The sequence below is a fragment of the Aythya fuligula genome, chromosome 1, assembly GCF_009819795.1.
Source record: "Aythya fuligula isolate bAytFul2 chromosome 1, bAytFul2.pri, whole genome shotgun sequence".
Taxonomy (NCBI): Eukaryota; Metazoa; Chordata; class Aves; order Anseriformes; family Anatidae; genus Aythya; species Aythya fuligula.
Window position 1 is genome coordinate 85,428,409 of NC_045559.1, and position 23,625 is coordinate 85,452,033.

General features: G+C 40.9%; 1 protein-coding gene across 1 annotated transcript in view; it reads right to left on the bottom strand.

Annotated features, from left to right (window-relative positions):
* Positions 1–23,305, bottom strand: part of SLC22A15 (solute carrier family 22 member 15) — a 39,646-nt gene extending 16,341 nt beyond the window's left edge. The window contains exons 1-6 of the mRNA XM_032189036.1: positions 23,219–23,305; positions 11,021–11,233; positions 4,842–4,974; positions 3,595–3,759; positions 2,404–2,533; positions 478–693 (exon numbers count right to left, since the gene is read on the bottom strand). Coding sequence (XP_032044927.1) covers positions 478–693; positions 2,404–2,533; positions 3,595–3,759; positions 4,842–4,974; positions 11,021–11,233; positions 23,219–23,305 — 944 coding nt within the window. The remainder of the gene's footprint in view (positions 1–477; positions 694–2,403; positions 2,534–3,594; positions 3,760–4,841; positions 4,975–11,020; positions 11,234–23,218) is intronic.
* Between the last annotated feature and the right edge of the window lie 320 nt (positions 23,306–23,625).

Sequence of the window (23,625 nt, forward strand, 5' to 3'; positions counted from 1 at the left end):
TCTATGGAGATGAAAGGAACAGGTCACTAATTCATTCTGCAGGAAATCATCAAGGCAATCTTCTAACTCTCATTTATGGAGCAAAAAATGACTATTCTGAACTAAGAATTTAGAAAAGCAAAAAGAATATAGCACTACACTGCCTGCTGTCAAAATAATGACTTTTTTCTTAATACATCGTCCCCCAAGAATACACATTATAAAAGCAACTGTGTGAACAGCAACGCCATAGGACTTGGATACCCTATCATACATTTACTTCGAAGTGACAGCATAAAAAGCTCAGGGCTAGTAGAACTCCCCAAAACACAACAGGTACTTTTGGAGAGTTACATTTCTGGTAGCAAATAGCAGTAGCGTCATGGGTTCCTGCTCCATATTACAACTGCTAGCCCTGGCAACAACTGGTAGCCCTTTCTTTTAAGAAAATACACGCTCTCATTAAACACTGCTGGGCCTACAAAGTATTTCAAGTACCAGGTGAACATCATGATCAAGGTGCGTCCCAAGAGAATCCTGTATCGGAACAGATCCAAAAAACTGCCAGCCTCTCTGGGGCTTCTCTCTGCTGGGAGTTTTAATGAAAAAGTGTACTTCTGCTTGCGGTTCTTCTTCGCAATGAGGTAGAGGGCATCTTCTGCTTCATTCAGCCGGCCTTGCGAGTATAGCCAGCGGGGGGACTCTGGAATGAATCTGTAACACACAGTTTCTGATTTTAAAATACATGTATCATAAATACACAGACATATATATATATATATATATATATATATATATATCAGAGACAGCTTTAGGGCTTTTCTGTTCTACATCGCTAGGCTTGCCTATGGAAATAAGTCTGAAATATGTTTCAACATAACAGATTTTTTTTCAAACAGCCCTTTAGGTATAGAATTCACTTACTGAAACAGACAAAACATGTAGAAAGGAGAGGGAACATGATTCATATGTAATTTAGATAGTGAAAAATTACATATATATGTCTACACACATACATACACAATACTATAAATTGCAATATCATCAGGATTCATTCTAGTGAAACTATCAATTAGAGGCACCATATAACTAAAAGTAAGATATTTTTTGCAACACTGACTAGTTATCTCCTGTTCCTCATGTTTCAGCATTTCCCCAAATTTTCTCCCATAAAGAGCAATGCAGAAGCTGTACAAAGACCAGGCTTTTGTTCCCCATACACAGTGTTTAACTGATAGGTCTATAACTCCAACACAGCCTACAAAACAAATCTCATACTATTTTCAGATTCCCAGAACTAACTTAAACTTCAACCTTTTGCCAGAACTTCAAAGATTCTCTCTGACCAGAAGTGAGATCATTAATTTAAAAGCACAGAATCATCTTTTTTTTTTTTTTTTTAAATAAGGGTTTAGAAATGAATGTGTTTTCTTTCCCATGATAAAACTCTGGTAATAGTTCCTACAAAGAATCATTTTAAAGCAATGTGGGTGGGAAGCAGTGTGAAATTTGGAATGAAAAAATCTGAAACAGCTCTGAAGTCCCATACATAAAGCACTTCAAAAAAATCAAACATATGCAAAAGTTAAACTACAAGTTAAAAGGCCTGAAATGCCACTGTTTTAAGTTTTGAAGTATCAGAAATGTCAAGTCTGCCTTTCACCTTACAACCTTCAAGACCTATCCCTGAGTTCTGATGCATCCTTTGAAAGGACATTTTGATTGTTTAACACAAAGTTAGTTACTAATGTTACATATGTTGGAAGGAAAGAAACAAGTTTAAACAGAAGCTAAAATTCACTTATTCCCTCAGTCACTAAGTTTTTACTGTCAGAAAATATATGAGAAAGATCACACTGCATCATACCTTTCAGCGTTGAAATCTACAAACAAAAAGCCCAACTACCTTAAGAAGCCTTCTTCTTCTTCTTCACTAATCACAATATTAAAAAAGTAAAAGAAAGCTGCCCATTGTTTTACATGTCACCTTTGAGACTGTATGTGCAAGCAATTTTGATGCTCTTCCTTCCATGTAAGCAGAATTATAAAAGAAATATCATGTTATTACATAAACATATTAATGTTTCTGTATCATTTAGAATGTATATACAGCATCTTGTAGCACACCAGACAACAGTTTAAAGCATCTACACATACCAGTGAAAGATCAGGATGTTCTTCTATACTACTCAAGACTGTTCCCATCTACAGTAATAATGCACAGACAATGCAACATATGCTTAGGTTTTCAGATATTGCAGCACTGCAATTTAAAGTAAGCACAGAACATAGGGTGGTAGAGGTTGAGAGAGATACCTTAGTTACAGCACTTCATACCATCCTAGAAAAGCTCCTTGACTTAATTGTATTTTCTCTCATTTTTGACATCTTCCTTGAAGGACTTCAGTTTGAAAAATAACTTACAGAGAGAGAAGAAAGACTACTGTTCCTTCCAGGTTAACCACAACAGCCAGAGTCCTCCAGGATCGAATGAAGTACCCTAATAAAGCATACTGGGCAATTCCCACAGCAAAGAACAAGCCACCAATAGATCCTAACATAAAATAAAAGAAACAAGAACAAAACATCATTATCATTCCTTTAAGGAACACTGCTAACTCCCAACATGTGGGATCATACATATACTAACACTTCATTAAAAAAATTAACTCAGCAATACAGGCAAATACACAGCTATTTGACTGAAGAATGTTCTGTCCTTCACCCATATGGAGTAGACGCATTACACCTAATCACAAAGATCAAGACAAGCCCAAGAAACACCCTTCTACAGTCTCCTCACTCAAATCCCTGTAAATAAATAAGTTTTGTAATTCTAAATGTAAATGTTTCATTTTTCTACGTGTAAAAAATACTACAAACCAGTGGAAAATGGTATTTTTTGGAATATACAGTATTCGTTTGTAGCTCTCATGATTTGCAAGATAATCTCTTTTAAAACAGCCACTGATCTCCCATCAGAACACTTCTTTGCCACTTGTCAGAGACTTGGGAAGTCACTCCAAAAAGAAAGACTGTACCTAAACAGTACAGCATATAGTCATCATATCTGAAGTACAGCTTCAACGCTAGTAAGCAGGGCAGTTAAAGGCATCTGTATCATTTGATCTAAGGTTGATTAACACATGGGACAACTCTTTTTTGAGTGCTAACAATAGTTGTATCATCTTCCCATTATACAAGGTTTTTTTTTGTTTGTTTGGTTGATTTTTTTGAGAATAGCCAGGAGTGAAATAACCAATATGTATCATATAAACAAACTAAGCTGCTTTGCATAGCCCAAGATCCTGATGGATAGAGATCAGTTATCATAAACCACAGATGCGTATTTAGGTGTGTAACATCCACAGGAGACTTGTTTCAATTGAAGTACCTTAGTCAGTTTGGGTGATGCAGAAATACAAATGGCCAAGTTATCTACTGTGCTTGTCTATAGTTCATATTAAACAAAGGAAGGCTTAAAGATTGTTGTTACACAAATGCTCAAGTGAGTAGAATGAACTTGGCAAATGCTAGTGAGCTTTGGGATCTCTCAAGTGGTGTGCATGATAAATCTAAAAATTCTGAAAATAGACATTGACACTCAAATTTTACCTGCTAACGCCCAGTATGCAGTACCAACACACTCATTCAGAAGAACAAAGGCCACCAGCGACATCCCACCATTCATCACCCCTACCAAGAATCGGGACATGGCAAAGAATTCATATGAGGGTGAGAATCCATTTGCAATGGCAAACAAGATGTCAAGGGCAAAACCTGAAAAACAATGCAAAAGGTTTCATTTCAGAAGAGCATCTCATGTAAAACAGAAGCAATTGTTAACATCTTTACTTGATTTTCAGTGACTTATGTTTTAAGCAAACCCATTCAACAACTGAAAAACACTGCTACATGCCACAAGTTCAGGCAAAAAGTACCCAAAGTCAATATCATAACAGGGGAACATTAGGATTATTATTTGATACATGATTTGCAGTACTACACTTTGAACTTCAGTTCACTGAAGGTTTTTTTTTTTTTTTTTTCAAACACTCAGAACTACTGCAGGGCTCCAGCTAAAATGGCTTCATATTTATCCCCATACAAGAGTTTACAGACTAAACATATGACAAAATACCTCTTCTCATACTTGGAAAGCACTCCGTATAGGCTAGAGATGAGAAGCTTAATCAGAGGACAGTGTATTGGAAGTTTGCACTGCATAGCAGGCTCATCTTTATCTGCTTTGAATTAATTAGGTTGCTGCTTTGAAGAAAGCCACTGGTTTTAATTCTACATACTTATCCACTGACAAGTAAGTTTATAAACACACACACAAAACATGAAGTTCCAAATGCTGTTTTGATCTGGGGACAGTAACAAAACCAAAAACTTACAAAGTTTAAAGTGATGAACCCAAATACATGAAAATTAAATTATGCAGCCAAGAGATGAAATGTGAAAAAAATCACAGCAGATTACACATGAAAGAACATTGCTAACAAATTAACATGAATATTAATTGCAACATGAGGAGATCCCACAAGCATGACAACCACTGCATATACTCAGTTCTTAAATGTAAGCTCTAATGGTACACTTCCTAAACCCAGAACATCTCCCAAATGCTCAGATGCTGACTGAACAGTCAAATTTTGATTTCTTGTCCCCAGAAATACACTGGAAGGACAGTATAATCAAGTGTACTGGAAGGACAAAAAAATCACAGCATGTAACTCAGCTGCTGTGTATCAAGCTCTCAGCAGAAACTAGGCTCTTGCCACTCATCTTCAGAAACAGGACAGCTTCACATCATTCATTTTGTTAGGTTACCTGTGAAACAGACCATTTCTGGTTACCTGTGAGATAGACCTTTTTCCTCCCAAACCGGTCTGAGAGCTGGCCAAAGGAAATTGCTCCAACAAACACACCACTGAAGTAGAAAGAACTGGCAGCGCTGACTTTGTACGATGTGTTGCCAATTAAAAACCACTGGATGGAGACAAAAAAGGAGAATGAACCAGAGTAAAACTGGTTCTGCAATAGTTGGAGGGGGATGACATACTTTCAGGATGATAAAACCTTTCTTAAGTCCCCTAAGCATCCCATTCAATCAGTCATCAGTCACTGAAACAAATACTGCCTTACAGACTCTGGATGGGAAGAAACCAAATGCATAGCTCCCCCAAATCAAGTACAGTCTTTCATTCTGAACTCAAGAATAAGTCCCTCATGGGATATTGTAATTTTGCAGCCTTCTTCCCTCTCTCTCCCTTTTATTGCCTTTTCTCATATAATTCTCTTAAGTAAAATCATTCCTACCTCTTGATATATATTGCTGAAGTGTGTAGGCACACCATGCAATATAAAGCATTGTCATTTACATCCAGAAACAATCTTCTCTTCCTTATGAACTGTCTCATCACTGAGAAACACTTCGGTAGTTTTAGACAAGTTTTGTGGCATTGCCTTTTTTTTTTTTTTTTTTTTTTTTTTTAAAAAAAACAGTCCACTTTCTGTAACTTCTGTAACTTCCAGATCTTTTCTATTCTGAACACACACCTGACCCTCATATGATCTTATAGACTTCAGTGTCTCAAAAAAAATCTCCTCTTTCAGGTTGAACCTTCCTCCCATAAAAATCTAGAATTAAATTATGCTATGTTCTCACTGTTCAAAAACGATTGCATTTTTTTATTCTAAAAACTTGTATTTTGTATTATTTTTCTTGTATCTTGTATTATTTTGTCTTGTCTATTATTTTATCTTGTATCTTGTATTATTTTTCTACTCCTCTTGAATCTCAAAATAATAGTTCCTTTCAGTGACACGCAACTTTTCTTCTTGTGCTGGTAAACTGGTGATGACTTCATTATCCCTGCAATAATACTAATCCTCTCTTTAGTACCTTTTCCAATACCAAAGCCCAATTAGATATCCTATCTAGCTATGCCTATAGTATTTCACATCTCAGTTACAAACTACCTCACCAAGATTAGGGAGCTAACAAAATCATTCAGAAGCTCCAAGAACATAATAGAACATAATAGAACATAATTTGCTTACTCTCAGTATGTGCTTCATTCTGAATTGTCATTTAAGTGGTGACATATTTACTGACAGTTAGTAATAGGGTGTCCAGATTCTGATAAAAATCACTTCTAAAGCAAGTCTTGTGACCACAAATCAACTCCTCTAAGTGTAAAAAATCCAGGAAAATTTATTATAACAGCACATTACAGAATCACAGAATCACAGAATTTCCTAGGTTGGAAGAGACCTCAAGGTCATCGAGTCCAACCTCCAACCTAACGCTAACAGCCCTCCACTAAACCATATCCCTAAGCTCTACATCTAAACGTCTTTTGAAGACTTCCAGGGATGGTGACTCCACCACTTCCCTGGGCAGCCTGTTCCAGTGCCTCACAACCCTTTCAGTGAAGAAGTTCTTCCTAACATCTAACCTAAAACTCCCCTGGCTCAACTTAAACCCATTCCCCCTCGTCCTGTCACCAGGCACGTGGGAGAACAGGCCAACCCCCACCTCGCTACAGCCTCCCTTGAGGTACCTAAAAAGAGCGATAAGGTCACCCCTGAGCCTCCTCTTCTCCAGGCTGAACAAGCCCAGCTCCCTCAGCCGCTCCTCGTAGGACTTGTTCTCCAGGCCCCTCACCAGCTTCGTCGCCCTTCTCTGCACCCGCTCAAGCACCTCCATGTCCTTCTTGTAGCGAGGGGCCCAAAACTGAACACAATACTCGAGGTGCGGCCTCACCAGAGCTGAGTACAGGGGGACGATCACCTCCCTAGCCCTGCTGGTCACACTGTTCCTAATACAAGCCAGGATGCCGTTGGCCTTCTTGGCCACCTGAGCACACTGCTGGCTCATATTCAGCCGACTATCAACCATCACTCCCAGGTCCTTCTCTGCCTGGCAGCTTTCCAACCATTCCTCTCCCAGTCTGTAGCTCTGCTTGGGGTTATTGCGCCCCAGGTGCAGGACCCGGCACTTGGCCTTGTTGAACTTCATGCAGTTGACCTCAGCCCATCGGTGCAGCCTATCCAGATCCTCCTGCAGAGCTTTCCTACCCTCAAGCAGATCGACACACGCACCTAACTTGGTGTCATCTGCAAACTTACTGAGGGTGCACTCGATGCCCTTGTCCAGATCATCGATGAAGATATTAAAGAGGACCGGCCCCAGCACCGAGCCCTGGGGGACGCCACTAGTGACTGGCCTCCAACTGGACTTGGCTCCATTCACCACGACTCTTTGGGCCCGGCTATCCAGCCAGTTTCTAACCCAACGAAGCGTGCGCCAGTCCAAGCCAAGAGCAGCCAGTTTCTTGAGGAGAATGCTGTGGGAAACAGTGTCAAAAGCCTTGCTGAAGTCAAGGTAGACCACATCCACAGCCTTTCCCTCATCCACCCAGCGCGTCACTCTGTCATAGAAGGAGATCAGGTTCGTCAGGCATGACCTGCCTTTCATAAAGCCATGCTGACTGGGCCTGATCGCCTGCTTCCCCTTCAAGTGCTGCATGATGACTCTCAGGAGGATCTGCTCCATGAGCTTTCCTGGCACTGAGGTCAAACTGACAGGCCTGTAGTTTCCCGGGTCTGCCCTCCGGCCCTTCTTGTAGATGGGCGTCACGTTTGCTAGCCGCCAGTCGATTGGGACCTCCCCCGATAGCCAGGACTGTTGATAAATGATGGACAGTGGCTTGGCCAGCTCCTCTGCCAGTTCCCTCAGTACCCTTGGGTGGATCCCATCCGGCCCCATCGACTTGTGCACATCTAAGTGCCGTAGCAGGTCACCAACCAGTTCTTCATGGATAATGAGGGCCACATCCTGTTCCCCATCCCCTTCCACCAGCTCAGGGTACTGGGTATCCAGAGAACATCCGGTATTGCCGCTAAAGACTGAGGCAAAGAAGGCATTGAGCACCTCCGCCTTTTCCTCATCTCTTGTAACTAAGTTTCCCCCCGCATCCAGTAAAGGATGGAGATTCTCCTTAGTCCTCCTTTTTGTGTTGATGTATTTATAGAAACGTTTTTTGTTATCTTTAACGGCAGTAGCCAGATTGAGCTCCAGATGAGCTTTGGCCTTCCTAATTTTGTCCCTGCACAGCCTCGCTACTTCTTTAAAGTCCTCCTTAGTGGCCTGCCCGCTTTTCCAAAGCTTATAAACCCTCTTTTTCCTCCTAAGATCAAGCCACAATTCTCTGTTGAGCCAGGCCGGTCTTCTTCCCCGCCAGCTCGTCTTTGGGCACGTGGGGACAGACCGTTCCTGCGCCATTAAGACTTCCCTCTTGAAGATTGCCCAGCCTTCCTGGACCCCTCTGCCCTTCAGAACCGCCTCCCAAGGGACTCCACCAACCAGTGTCCTGAGCAGTTCAAAGTCAGCCCTCCGAAAGTTCAATACAGCGGTTTTACTGGTCCCCTTCCTGGCCTCGCCAAGAATAGTGAACTCCACCATTGCGTGGTCACTCTGCCCGAGACAGCTCCCGACGATCACGTCCTCCACCAGTCCTTCTCTGTTTGTGAAGAGAAGGTCTAGCGGGGCGCCACCCCTGGTAGGCTCACTAACCAGCTGTGTCAGGAAGCTATCTTCCACGCTCTCCAGAAACCTCCTAGACTGCTTTCTCAGGGCTGTGTTGTGCTTCCAGGATATGTCAGGGAAGTTGAAGTCCCCCACGAGTACAAGAGCTGATGATTTTGCAACCTCTGTCAGCTGCCTGTAGAATTCCTCATCCGTCTCCTCATCCTGGTTCGGCGGTCTATAGCAGACCCCGACCAGGACACTAGCCTTGTTGTCCCTGCCGATCCTAACCCAAAGGGACTCGACCTTGTCATTCCCAACCTCGAGTTCTACAACCTCGAAAGACTCTCTAATATAGAGAGCCACACCACCACCCCTTCTATGCTGCCTGTCCCTTCTATAGAGCTTATAGCCAGGCATTGCAGCACTCCAGTCATGAGACTGGTCCCACCACGTCTCCGTGATGGCAACCAAGTCGTAGCCTGCCTGCCGCACGATGGCTTCCAGCTCCTCCTGTTTGTTACCCATGCTGCGTGCATTGGTGTAGATGCACTTCAGCTGGGCCATTGCCTTATCCTCCGGCCTTGCCATTGTTCCCCCTGGCACAGCCCCAACAATCCTAGCCTCAGCCCCATCCCCCTTCCTACCTATATTAGATTAATTTTAACTTGAAATAACACAGTTAAGTTCATAAGAGCTAAAGAATCATTCTCTAATTTTGGTATAAGTGTTAAAAAACAGCCAACACTAGATACTATGTCAATAAATACTTTCTGAACTGTTCAGAGATCAAGGCAAAATTTGGTTGTGGCAAAGCAAGGTTTGTTCTGCAAGTTAATCACAGTGACAAAGAAGCCCTTTAAAGGACTTGAGGCCTCTCTCCTGAAAAAAAAGGAATACTATGCATCTTTTTACATCAAAATATTTTTCAGAGCACTTCTGCAATAGTCAAGTTATTACTAAGCTATGCCACAAAGTAAGCATTAAAAATATCTTCCCCAAATGCAGAAAAAACTTCTCTATACATCAGTATAGAAACCGCTTAGCAATCAGAAATCCCCAAAATAATATCAGACCATTTTGGAAAAAATACTCCAAGAACTTCATAGTTAACTCAGTTTTCAAATGTACCATGTATACAGTTAAATTTCTGAACAAATTGTATCTTAGTTATGGAATACAGGAGAGGCAACAGGATTTTTATATGCATGGGCCTTTACTGAAAAGTTCAGATTCTTCTTTGAAGTTCTTTAATGTACCAGATGTCATGAGATATTTCTTAATTTTGTATTTTTTCAAGTAAACTTCGTTCTTTACCTGCATTTCTTACCTGTGCAACTAAAACGCGTACGTATCTTCACAAAATTTATATCCTAAGCCACTGCTAGGCTCCATGAACATGTCTCACATGTCAAGTTTAAGAGAATAAACAATTCTTGGAGAAAGTAAAAGCAAACCAGGAAAAGGCCAGAAAAGATTTTAAAACCTTTTTGACAATTAGCTTTAAGTTATGCTTAAAGAAAAGCTACTGTCCATTAGGACTTTAATTTCTGTAGTGGCATTAGCACTCATACCCACTTCATTACCAGAATAAGAAGTAATGCCTGTTGTATACAATTGCTCGGTACTATTCCCAAACTGGCAGTGTTTATTAATATGCTCATAACCAATAACATTAAGTACTTTACAGGACTAATTCAAACAGTATTAATGCATTCGGTCAATAGCCATGAATTATCAAGCAGTGCTCTGCTTGACTTAGTTGTATAGTGCTAAATTCAGGTCTCATAACAGCTGCAGACAGATGGGGCTCCTGCACAGAAGAATGGCATTAATAAATACTCAAGGCCGCAAGAATGGCAAGTGTTGAACACAACAGCGTGGAAGCTGCAATCGTTCCTTTAGAGGCTGTGGCTAGACCATGAAAGAGGACACTTACAAAACAGGCCACACTGATAAAGCTAAAGCTTATTTTGGGATAGAACATATGCAATTGCTTTGTCCACCTTGCTCCCCACTGCTGATGTCCTCCCTCATACCTGGAGCAGCAAAGGAACAGTAATTTCTTCTCCATATCTTTACTGCTTGCTAATTGCATGATGGATGCATTGCCTTTCTTACCAAGGAAATTGCAGAAGGTGGCCAGAAATAGCTCGAGATACACACAGGATTTTGAACATATTAGTGCAATTATGTGATTACAGCTCAACTGTGGAACCAGGCTACAAGACCCGAGACGCATCTCCCATGTGGAGAAGGCGGGTACTTTTGGAGCAGAGTGTTGGTCAAGATCTGCATTGCAAAACAAACGTAGCTTTTGTTGCCAGTAAGGATATGAATAGGTTACCTGTTCTCTACCTGGAGGTAGCACCTGTTTCATTTGCTAATCAAAACATACACTAATAGGGAACAGAGAAGCAGCAGTACCGCCAGCTTGCTCCATACTCCCTGAGTGCCATTTACTACTTACACACGAGGCAGCAAAACACCTTCCAGACTTACCTCAGAGACTATTGACGTGAAGCTGCCGCTGAAGTGTACGTGCCTGTGAACCTCGCTGCCGTTGGCGGTCAGGAGCCATTCCCCAAAAGCCCTCTGCTCGCTCGCTGACTGGTTGCCATGGCTCTGGTTAGCCGAGAGCTCTTCGAGGTCCCAGTGGTAAGGGGGAGTTGCCCCCACCAGTGCAATGAGGATGGCTTCGGTGGCCACATAGAGCTGAAGTGAAAGACAACAACACAGATGCTAAGTGTACACCCAAGCAATGCTTCCTTTGCAGTTGGATCAAAACAGTATCCAAAGAAAATATGAAATAGGACTCTTCCTACCCCTTTTACCAAAATTGTTTTTTCCTGTGAATCTTTTTTACTATCAATAAAGACAGAGATGCATGCAAATGTACAGATATATATTTAATATATATTACACACCCACACAAGGCCTACATTCAGAAATTAACAGCTGGCTTTGTTTAGGGAAAATATAAATAAAACTGCTGGAAACCCGGATGTTTTAAACCTGGCATGGAGTAGGGTCACTGGTTCTTGCCCAGAAAAGCATTCACAGGCCACTGCTTTAACAGTCTAGAACATTACAACTTCACCTTAAACCCCAGTGTTTTAGACCTCTTTGAACACAGAGGAGCTATGAGTTTTGCCACAGAAAACTCATGGTAAAAAATCTGAGAGAAAAGGAGTTGGTGGCAACAAATCAAAGACCTCTGCCATTCCCCAAACAAAGCTACCTCTTGTCTCATGCCCTTAATAACTCATCACTGTAGCTCCTGACAAAAAAAGGATCTTGTTGCTTCTCCTGACTATTACCTTCTTCATGAAAGAAATCCTTCATGCCACCCCGTCCCTCAAACCCCATTTCAGCCACCTCCTGAATACAGTCCTGGCTTTGCTACCAGCACCTCCTCAGTGTGTTCTTGGAAAGAGCATGCCTCTTGGAAGTGTAGCCTCTCATAAGGCTGCTACACAAATAATACTCAGAACTGAAGAGAATGTAGATAGGATCAATAAATATTCAAAAACTGAGTTATTACACAAGTATTTTCTTTCCATCAGCTCCTTTGTGTTCCACATGACAAACTGCTGCTGCAGTGCTAGGAGGTGAATGCTTCAAAAGTTCATTCTCTTTCCTTTTTAAGGATAAAAATAAATGGAAATCAAAAGGAATTTGGAAGAAAAAGCCACAGTCTGTCAACCATATTACTTAAACTAAAGAACAACTTCTAAACAGATGATGAAAAGTGAAAGAACTCATCTGAGAAAGAAGGCAATGACTAACATTACATGAGGAAGGTGGAGTGAAAAAGCTGAGTGGGTATGTTGCTAGGGATGTGTGGATACAGTACTCTCAAGTCCTCAGGAAGAGCCTGAAATCACTGAGAAATTAGAATTACAGGTCATGATCTGTGGCGCATCCCTGTATTCTGACTCACGCAGACAATTCCATGTCAGGACTGAGTGGTAACATCCTTGTTTTTGTCTTCTGAAATAATAAACATTTTTGAAGTAGTTCAGAAAATGAAATCTTCCAGGCATTTGGTTTAGGGAAAGAAAGCTGAACACTTTTCATTTTTGCTCCAAGTGAAGCCCACCCCAGCTACAGAAGAATAAATTGAAAAATAAATGATTGCAGGCACACAAAGAAACATCATATTTTTTTAATAAAAAAGTCAGCCTTAAGCATCCTAGCAGCTGCAGCAAGCAAGGAAAGAACAATAGAAACACTTTGAATTAATATGCTGAATCAGAAAAATATTCAAAGATGGTGACATGCTTTGATATTATCAAACACTATTTCTTCTATATTCACGTTCAATGAAGTCACTGCTGTGAAGAGACTGATTTTTCTAGTGATTATTTGCCTTTTACTTTGGCTAACAGGTATAGTAAATCCTCTTAATTATGTTGCAAAGCAGAAAAAAACAAACACAACACACAGCCTTCCCCGATCCCAGTTTATTTACAATTCAAAAGACCAGAAACATTTTCTAGAAGTGGTATTAAGGACATGACCAAGCAAACTCAAAGCTTACAAAGAACAATAAATATTGAAGCTTACAAAGAACAATAATACAATAACAAAATATTACATTTTTATATTAAATATATAACAAAAGAAAAGAACAAAAATACAATTTTAACACTGAAATAAAAGGTAGGGTTTTTTTTTGTTTTGTTTTGTTTTTTTTTTAAATGAATCTGGGGGTTCTCCTCTTAAGAGCACTAAATGCTGGTGCTTAGCAGTAACACGGTTATTTAGACCGGTGATGAATACATAATACCTTATTCTGTTTTGATGGCATTTAATAACAACTTAAGGTGTAATATGGTTACGTTATACTATGTGTACCATGGCAAATACATACTACAAGTCAAATTTATGTGTCACTTAATTAATACCTGCTATTGATATGCCGTATTAATTAGCTGTACGTGGATGCTAACAGCTCCCCACAGACTTCCATGCATGGATCTGCATTAATCAAGACAAACACCAAGCACAGGGGGAAGAGGCAGTGGCACATAGTCACAGATGAGAAAGAGTGAAGTTCTGTTAGTTTCAAGTTTCTTCTGTTCGTTTCTATTCTTTGTAGGTTAAAACTTAGTGTCTGTGTAGATTAGAAATCCGTGATGTATAGAGGTTTACTAAAAGACAACATAATAACCTGTAAGTTTTTGCTTTCTTTGCTACTTTGACTTTCTTGGCTAAGTAAAGGGAATTTAAGTCAATCATTTACTGCTACTTCATTAACAGTTTAACTTAAAATTTTAAAATTAATATTAATAGAGTTGCCTGCAACTTCTTGACTAGCTTTCTCAATGGTCATTTTCCTAATAAATGACTTTGAAGAAAAAAAGTAGAATCTCTAATACAACTAGCATAGGGGTAGAAAGAAAGAGCTTACACAGTTTCATTCATGAAGAACACAAAAAATCATTTAAAACTTAAATATAATTTATCCATGGAACAAAAGCAAGACTTAAATTCTACTATAATGTTTGAAAGCACTTCTTAATCAGCTCACCAGCTATTCACAACCAGGCTAGACGTTTTACACAAGTATCAGCTGAAGCATTCACTGCTGAACAAAACAACGAGCAAGCCACTAGCTTCTGACATTTCAAATACAGAAACATTAAAACTACACCTTAAGGGGAAGGCAGAAATTTAGAAGGAATAATGAATGACCTTGATCTGGTAAAAGCCTATGATGAAGAAATTTACATTTGTGGGTTAAAGTCATTTCTCCTGAACACAGCACAAGCAGCTGAAAAGCTGGAGGGCCACCTTATTTTTGAAAGCCTGATGAACTCATCTGCTTTGAGTTATTCCAAAAATGGCAATTTGCCTTTTAATTCAGGTGTTTTGTTTTGTTTTCCCAGATAACCTTTTTTTTTTTTTTGTGTAGAACCCTAAAAGCATCTTCCTGTTGCAAAGTTATTATCTTATGCTGACAACATGCTCTTCTATCAAAATATCTTTCTTCTCTTAGTAGCAGAGTAAGAGAAAAAGTAGCACACTACAAGGAAATGTCCTGTTGTATTTACAAAATGAAGAAGAGCCATGTGCAGAAGAACGCAATGTAATCTTTCAGACACTTAGCAACTCCAAATCCACTCTGATAAGAAACACTCCTCATGAAAAACGTAACCAAAAAAAATTTACCTTCAGTGACAGGTTGCTATTACAACCTGCAAGCCAGATTTCCCCATAGTACTACAGATACACAGATGACAAGTTTTCTGGTAAAGGGTCATCTGTCAGTCCTGTACTGTACCAAAATCTTGCAAGACAATTACTTACAAGACTTACTCAGGGACAGATGAAACAGCTTACAGGATTTGAAAGACCTCCATAGACTCCCCGCCACACCAATCCCTTGAATAAACTAACATCTTGAACGCTACCTACTAAAGGAACATGAAAGATGACCATAAATATATATATATGTGTGTGTGTGTATTTATTTTTTTTTCTCCCCAAAACAGTGTAGGAAGTACAGGCAATAAACATAATACTAAGGAGACCTGGAATTTGTTGGAAACCTAGGTTGGAGAACCGAGTGCTACAAGGCTTCTGATGTGTTATAAAGGAAGTACACCAAGCAGAAAAAAAGAAGACTCAGTCTTGCCCTGTAAAGCTTCAAGCTCGGTGTCAGGAGGTTTGCCAGATCTCTGAACCACACAGCAGTTGAATGCACACTGGCAGGCCAAAAACAAGAGGCCAGAACTGCTTTGAGAACAGTTTGAGGCAGCATAGCCTAAAGCATTTGCATTTTCACAGCATGCTGGATGACGTACAACACTACAAAGGCAAGCATACCTATCTAGCGTGGGCTCATATGCTGCAGCTCAGAGGGCTGGCACAGGATTCGCCACTGCTCTGACTGGATCCCCTCTGCAAAGGAAATAGAGCAAACCTTGCGTCATAGGTTGACAGGTCTCTGAACATGAAGGAGGAAAGTGTAGTATCAAACTGCTATTTGTCTGCCTTTAAAAACAGAAGGCAGGAAGAAAGGTTTTGCGCCTTGTTAGAATATCCACATAAAACCCTGCAGTTCTCTAAACATTCACACATGGCTAAGATAGAGAACCAAACTGCAAAACAAGAACTGGTGATCAAAATTATGCAGAGCACTGTAAACACTCTTGTGTCTTCCTATTTGGGCAGAAGTAAGGTTAAATTGTATTAGTGTATTAGAGGCAAAAAGGTGGCAGAGGTTCTTAGTCCAGGTTAGGAATTGACTACGTACCAGCCCAGGACTGAACTGTCTCAATGACACAACGGGATTACATGAAGGATAAATCAGCAACTGCTGGTAAAGAGGCAGGACTTGTAAACTGGCAGGTGTCAGAACTTAGCCCCGCTTCCACAAGCGAGATCATTCTTCCATCTGCACTTCATCTTGGTCCTTCTTTCTCTCTTTATCTCCCAGCCTGCTTTGGCAATCAACACATCCGAGTCAGGGCCAGCATCAGAAGAGATCAAGGCTCTCACCTTTCTCAGCGTACTGGTTTGGGGCACTGCCAAAGCACGGGTGAGCATCTTGGTCTCACAAACAGAGCACTTTAAGGCTATGCAAAGAGCACATCCTTGGCTGTGCCTGGACCTCCTCTTTACCAAACGACTAAAGCACTTAACTCTGTAAAAAGATGCAATTAAAAGCATACGCTGATCATTTCAGAAGTTTCTGCTATTTAAAGATTCAGATTAAAAGACGCTGCTGACATTTGTATCAGCTGCTTTCATTCATTTAATCATTTCAAGGACTTGCCTGAGGATAAGGGATTTTTAATTTTAAAAGAGCCTTGGTTTTAGTGCTACTTCAGAGCAACACGATTTCCAGAAATGAAAGAGTAGTTTCTCCAACTTTGTGGTGGAACTGCCTAAACCAGTGATTTCCAATTTCCAGTCCACAGGACTCAGAAGCCCCTGAATTACTTTTAAAGAGGTTCCGTGAAAAATAATTAAGAAACACCAAAGTGTCAGCAGTCTTAAATTTACTGTGGAAGGATTTAATATCTTCAGTGGGAAGTCTGTAGGGGGCCTGCAAAATTCAAAGAGATTTAAAAGCTCATGCCTTTCTCTCTATATATATTTTAACACACCAATAATTGAACAGCGTGCCACAAATTGGAAGCTGGAATAAGCTAGGGACTGAACTCTTCTCAGCTTTCCCTGCCCCGGGATCTCAAAAGCTTCACTGTGCCTCGCAAGGCAAATTCGAAACACCCTTCCTCCCAAACCCACCAGGATTAGGAAAACAACCAAACACAAATACACTGTTTACCCATGTTAAGTATTGGTGACAGAAGACCTGACTCCCTCTCAAACCTAATCAGAGACCAGACTGTAAACAGGCAAAAACCTAGAGAAAAAATGCTATTCCTCCAAAGGGCCTCCAGTCCACTCAGCTGCTGCTTGCAAAGAGCAGAGATTTTACTTTTGGGAATCAAGGCACATGAACCACAACGTGACCTATAAACCCAAGTCACTATGTTAACTACTTCCATATTTTTCTTTTAATAAACTCATTTGAGTGCACTGAACTTTATTTGGGTCAAATAAAGAGAAACAATCATGTGCAAACTGGAAACAATTATTCTGAGTCCAGCGACACATCTACCAGTTAAGTCAGCTGAGAGAAAAGGAAATCAGACTCTCTAAAATGATGAGAGCAGTGATGATGTGGCTTGCTAGTGGAAAAACACTGAAAATTTATTGCATACAAAACACGGGAAGATTACAGTGTGTGTACATAAGGGCAGGGAAGAAGGAAAGGGAACTGGTGTGTCATAAAGTAAATATATTTAATCCATAGTCTTTGCTATCCGGTAGAACTGTCTATGATAACTCCCAGGCTTGTCTTCTGAAGGTGCTCAGAGCTAGGCTGACTGTTCCAACAGAATTTGCCGGGCTGAAAGCCGTCTTGATTAATAACAGAAGACAGGATTGTTCCAGCTAATTACCATCCCATCGCACAAAATATTTTATGTAACAGTAGCTTCATTGTTAATAACCCCACCACCACCATCTCCCATACAAGATGGAAAGACGCCAGGCACCGTTGACCTGATGCCTCCAAGTCGCCTTCCGTTCCCAGTTGATAAAGAGACATCCATACCCTCAGCATATTCACTTTTGTGTGTTTCTCCCAAAATTCACGCTTCTTGCTATATCCTTCAGCATGAATTCTGGTAAGGTCTTTCAACAACACATTGAACAGGAACCTTTCAGGACTGAACTGCAAAGAAACTGAAGCCAGCCTTGTAAATTAGTTTGCAAAAGCCGCCCAGAGGTGTTTATATGGAAACGTACATAAAAAACATGAGGTTTCAGTGGCAAAGAGTGAATGTAGTGATCAATAAAAGAGCAAGAAAACCTGGGAACTATGCGATGATATGCAGAACCACCTAAAAATAGGAGGTCAACTATGCATGCTTTGTAATTAAGATCCAGCTAATGAAGAGAAGTTCTTAAAGTTACAGCTCATGTTTCTTCTGTGTATCAAGGTTGCTTGGATCATAATTCTGTGTATAAGCATACGTTTAAAGCTTAGCTGTATTGATGATACACTGGTTTGGACTAAGACAAAATCTTGAGGGAAGACAGGTATTGGCAGCTGATAAGGAATTTGTGACTCCTACTTCCACCCAATCCATTTAGCATGTTTGGAAAAAATTATATCAAGTTCACAACTTAACATTAATCAATGAGGACGAAGTTACTGGACTTCAGACTTCTGTATTATACCTGAGAGTTAAGAACCCCACTGTTAACAAAGCAGATCACAACATAACTTTGTTATCTCATGCTTTCTGCAGAATATAATGCAGTGTCTGTAGCAGCTGCACTCACGTTTTCATGTCCTAGCTGCAGTATCAGAAGAGATAAGTGATTGTTTCTTTTAAGGAACAGTTAAGGATCTGAAAGTATTACCGAAAGACCATGCTGAGTCTTGACTGTATTTCTGGTTCTTCTCCTAGATAAGAACTCCACTAAAGCATTGGGAAGTCTCAGTTAGCATCTAAATCATTACACATGAAATAAAAATCAAAAACGTGACCAAATAACAACCTTTTTTCCTATAAAAGGTCCCCCCACCCAACTGAAGCAAGCAGTAGGACTGGTCTTTACTCACACATCCTGCCAACTTTCAGGTAGGAACATTTCTTAACTAAATGTGTAGCAATGTGTCTTGCAGTGTAGTTAGCTTATGTACTTCTGCCCACACAAAATATTTTTCCACCCGAACAGGAAAAAGGACCAGACCAAGGCATTATATTCAGAGCTGCAACTATGTTAGAAACCTTCATCACTTCCACAAGGGAAGTAGAAGTCCCTGTATTCTTTAGTATAAGCATATTCTTAAGATACAATGTATGAAATATATGGGAATAAGAAGCTTACCTCAAGAAATTAAAATTGGGACTGTACTTTATCTATTTGTATTTCCACATTTGAAACCACTTTTCCACACAAGTGGCTGCACACATCTGATGCACATTCTGCAACTGCTTTCCCAGGAAAGGGACTTAAAAATTCTCCCATAAATTTTAAGAAAAAAAAAGCAGCCAAATAGTGAGGTAATCAAAGTGAATTAATCAAAGTGAGGTAATCAAAGTGAATTGCTGTCACACAGCAATTCTGTACAGCTTTTTTATACCTGTTGCCTTGCTTACATACCTTACAGACTCTAAGACTTTAAGTTGAACTATGTCTAAGTTACAGTGCAAGTAACTTTGGGCAAACAGCATCTGTCATGATGCCCCTGAACACCTTTAGCAACCTATGCTAGCAAGTGTAATTCTTTCCTTCACTTTAAATTTTTCATTACACTTCATATTTGTTTCGTGCCTTCTATTCAGATATGATCCTAACAGTATGCCTCATCAAGGAGGGACTGAACTGTATTAGTTTATGACCGGTTCCACATAGTTCAAAGAACACCATAATTGGCTCAAACAAGCATTGAAAAGATTCACTGACAAGGTTTTATTAGTGTCATTACAGATGCTGACTGATGGTGTGCTCCCACACCTTCCTGTATTTCATCTTCTGAATGAATAAGAAATGTTCTGTCGAGAAAGAGAGTTAAGCCATGGAATCACTTCTGTATCCTATGTGGAGCCAGACACTGCTCCTTATGAATTATTTCTAAAGATTCAGAAAGAACTTACCTTACTTAAGCTATGTGCCCAAGTACCTGCTTTCCCTCAGAACATTTGTGCAGATGGGCTGGTTAAAGAGCAGCTTTCTGCATCATGATATTCTAATCATGCTGCAACCGCATCAACAATGACTTTGTTATAACTTAAGGCAAAGTATTCTTCAAGAAACTTGATGACACTAATTCCATCTACACTAATTCTTATTCCATCTTCCCTTCAGTTAGTAATAGTTCCAAGCTAGAGAGAAACAACACCCTAGGTAATTATTCGTATCACTGTGCAAGGCACATGTAACCCAACTTTCCACAAAGCATTTTTCAGCCTTGCAAATAGGACCTCCCTTTTTAACTCCAAAAGGTTTAAAGAAGCCTTTTAAAAGAGGCAGAGTCGCAACACACTGCCATTCTTCAATTTCTGTTTCGGTTCAGATCAGATTTGAGCAATCTTGTAATTCAGGTTCACTGGCAAATGCAAGTCTCCTTCAACTACATATATTGAGAGCAATAAACATTTTTTTTTTATTATTTTTATTTTTTAACACTTGTGCACTCTTCAGGCATCTGATCCAGATGTGAGATTGTCTGATGTTGCTACACACTAAACACAAGACACCATTTTAATAATGTATGGATACATGTAGTGAGCACTTTTCTAGTAATCAATAGGTATCGTGAACCTACTTTCAGTTCAAAGTAAAGTTGTAACTATTCCAAGAGTTATCATCTCACTTTATTCCTCCCTCTAACTCTCTTGAAGATGCGCTAGAAATGCAAGGCTAACACAGCCTGCAATTCATACAATTAGCCCAACCCATATCCTTCAGATAAGTTTGGCTAATCTATAGATACTGGAACAAAATATTTCTCTGCTTTAGCTATCATCATGCCACTATAAGGGTATCAACCACTGCTACAGAACACATCCAAAAATCTTCCAAATTCATTAGGCTGATAGTAAATAAGCCAAACACAGTTTAGTGCAGTAACAGCTCCAACAAGTTAATGAGTAACAGCAGCAGGTAGTAGAGGAACAAAAGAATCAGCAAGAAAGTGAAATCGAATACCCTGCAAAGTTGAACAACAGCGGCCCACAAGACTTTGGCTAATTTTGCACAGATGATATACAGAGACAATTTTCCACCTACAAGCAACCTGGAGGGTTTTCTTTCCAGTGTCAGCTCATCCCACAGGTCTAGCACCAGTTCACTAAGGCCTGTGTGAAAACTGACTGCCATGTGGAAAGTCTCACTCATACAAACTTCAGCATTCGGTGCAACTTGTCTCAAAGAAATTCTGTGAGCTAAACTATGTTTGTGTTTTGAATTCAAAGATCAGACGTGAAGGCTTTACCAGGGTGTATCAGTAGGGCTACACACAGTTCACTGTAGAAGTTTTTAAGAGAAAAAAAAGACCAACACCGCAAGATGAGGGAAAAGAACTACAAAGTAGTATGAAAGCCAATAGATCAGAAACACCCAGAGATGAAAAAGCATGAATTTCACATGGAAAGCAAAAAATCTGCAGAGAATCTTAAGGAGTAGGGAAAGCATAGAGTTTAAGCTTAGTACATTGTCAAGACCCTTCATCTGATACAGCCTTAAGACAAAACCGATTTTCACCCTGTGGTATTGTTACTTTTAAGAATGTAGAAATATTTTTGTTACAAATATGGTAGCAACACAAAAACCACAAGCCAACTGAGGAAGCTTGTCGGAAGGAACAGGTAAACAAGCAATCAATTGGAACAGTCAGTTCATGGCAGAGGCACTGACAGTCTAACACGAGTTCTCTTCCTCTAGCTAGATGGTGTGTCTGAGGCACTGAGAGCCCATGATTACCCAAATCCACATCACACACCAAATACATTACTTACACCTTCATGTCTGTCCTTCAGAACTTGACAATAAATCAGACAAGTGACTAACACCAGCCATGGCACCTCCCTTCAGACTTACTCTAGCACATCCCAGTGACACATTACATAACCTGGCACCAATAAAGGAACACAGAAAGCAATCAGCCACTCAAGCAGGAGCCAGTGGTATAAATCTGAACCTACCCACAGACTGAAAGGGAACATGCTTCACATCTAATTCCCTAGCGTTTTCTGTGCTTCACATCTGTGCAGGCATAGGAGTTTGTATGAGCCAGGGGGTGATCCTCATTGGTAAAATTCAGGAATCAAAGATCAAATAATTTGATAATTATAAAAAAAAAATCTGTACACCTGTTCCATCCCTCCCCCCCCAAAAAAAAATTCTGAATTTGCCCTGTGATTTGTGAAAATACTTCATGTATTTCCCATGGCAGTCTACTTCTGCCATGGGAAATACAAGTTAATTCATTACAAAGCAAACAAATAAAAAAGGCATTACAGGACAGTTGAACAACACTACCCAACCCTCTTGGAGCACAGAGCGCTCGTTGTAGTTGCTGTTTGTTCCAAAACATGGACACCACTGGAAGGAAAAAAGTAAGTATTGTTTCCTTGCTCTCTCAACTTCAGCGAGCATACATGTCATCTAGCCAGTCAGCCAGAACATCAAGTTCTAAGCAGTGCTTAATTTTAAAAGATAAATAAGTTAAATCATGGATGGAAAAAGAGGAAAAACAGTACAAGGAAACTGAAACTTATGAGGCCTTTGCCATTCATCATCTTAGCAAGCAAGTACAGAATTCCCAGCTGACAGGACTGGGCATATGAAGTTTCTTTGGTCACCTTACAAAGTTTCTTACTACTGCTATCAATCCCTTGGCTGACAGAAGACATCTTCAGTCTCACAGCTCATGACTGGAAGTTGTAGATTACCAGAAGATATTGGACAGCAGCAGGAGGGATGTTTTTAAGTCCCCCCCTCTTCCCTCCTGCAGCTGGTACGTTCCCACAGTGGCAGTAATCCAGCATTGCTAAACCTAGTTGAACTCACTACCATCAAGTTTTGGACGAGTTAGAATGGAGTCAAGCGAACTTTTGTCAGATTCAAGCTGTACCTTATCCCTTTGGCAAGGTATGAATGTACATGTATTGTCCTCATCTCCCCACGCAACTTTGGGAATGGACATGAAGACAAAGCAAAGCAGGAAGTACGAACGGACTTGCCAGCAGGTCACATCACTAGGTTCACAGGTCCCTGAATATAGTGCTCTGCTGTTACACTGGGCTCTGTTTCTATCACTGAAGCATTTTGTTTCCATCACTGACCTTACAAGCACTTTGAATCTCGCAGGAATACAGACCTGAAAGGCTGAGCCTTGCCCAAACACCTCACACAGAAACACGCTGACGATGAAGTCAAGGCAAGATGACATATCACGAGCAGTCACAGCCCATCAGCTTTTTAGGTGACAGCTCCTACACTCACAGGCATTACCGAGCACCTTTACCTCTGCAACCCTTCCTGCACCAAGGCACCACCCCGAAAACACCAGCCTAGGCCAGGTAGTACCAGACCTTGGCAGCACTTGTGCCAGCAGCCACCACCACCTCCCAGTCCGGCAGGCAGAAATCCCTCCCTCACCTGCAGCAGCACGGCCAGCAGGACGCACAGGTACACCTGGTAGGGACCCATCTGCCCCACCAGCGGGAACGCCTCCTCCACCTCCATCCCGCTGCGCTGCGCCGTGGCGAGCAGCGGCAGCAGTGGTAGCAGTGGTAGAAGCAGCAGCAGCAGCAGGAGGAGGAGGAGCAGGAGCAGGAGGCGCTCAAGCACATGCGCCGAGGAGGGGAGCGGCCATGGCGGCTGCTGCGAGCATTGGCGCAGGCGCGCCTGCGGGCGTTAGATGGCGACGGGGGAGAGGGAAAGGAAGGGAAGGGGCTCGGGCTTCTCTGGCTGCTATTAGCCTGCCCTCGGGAGGGAGGCGGGGAGGGGCGTGTGAGGGTTCAGTGAAGGGGTCTGTGAGGGAGTCTGAGGGGTCTGTGAGGTGT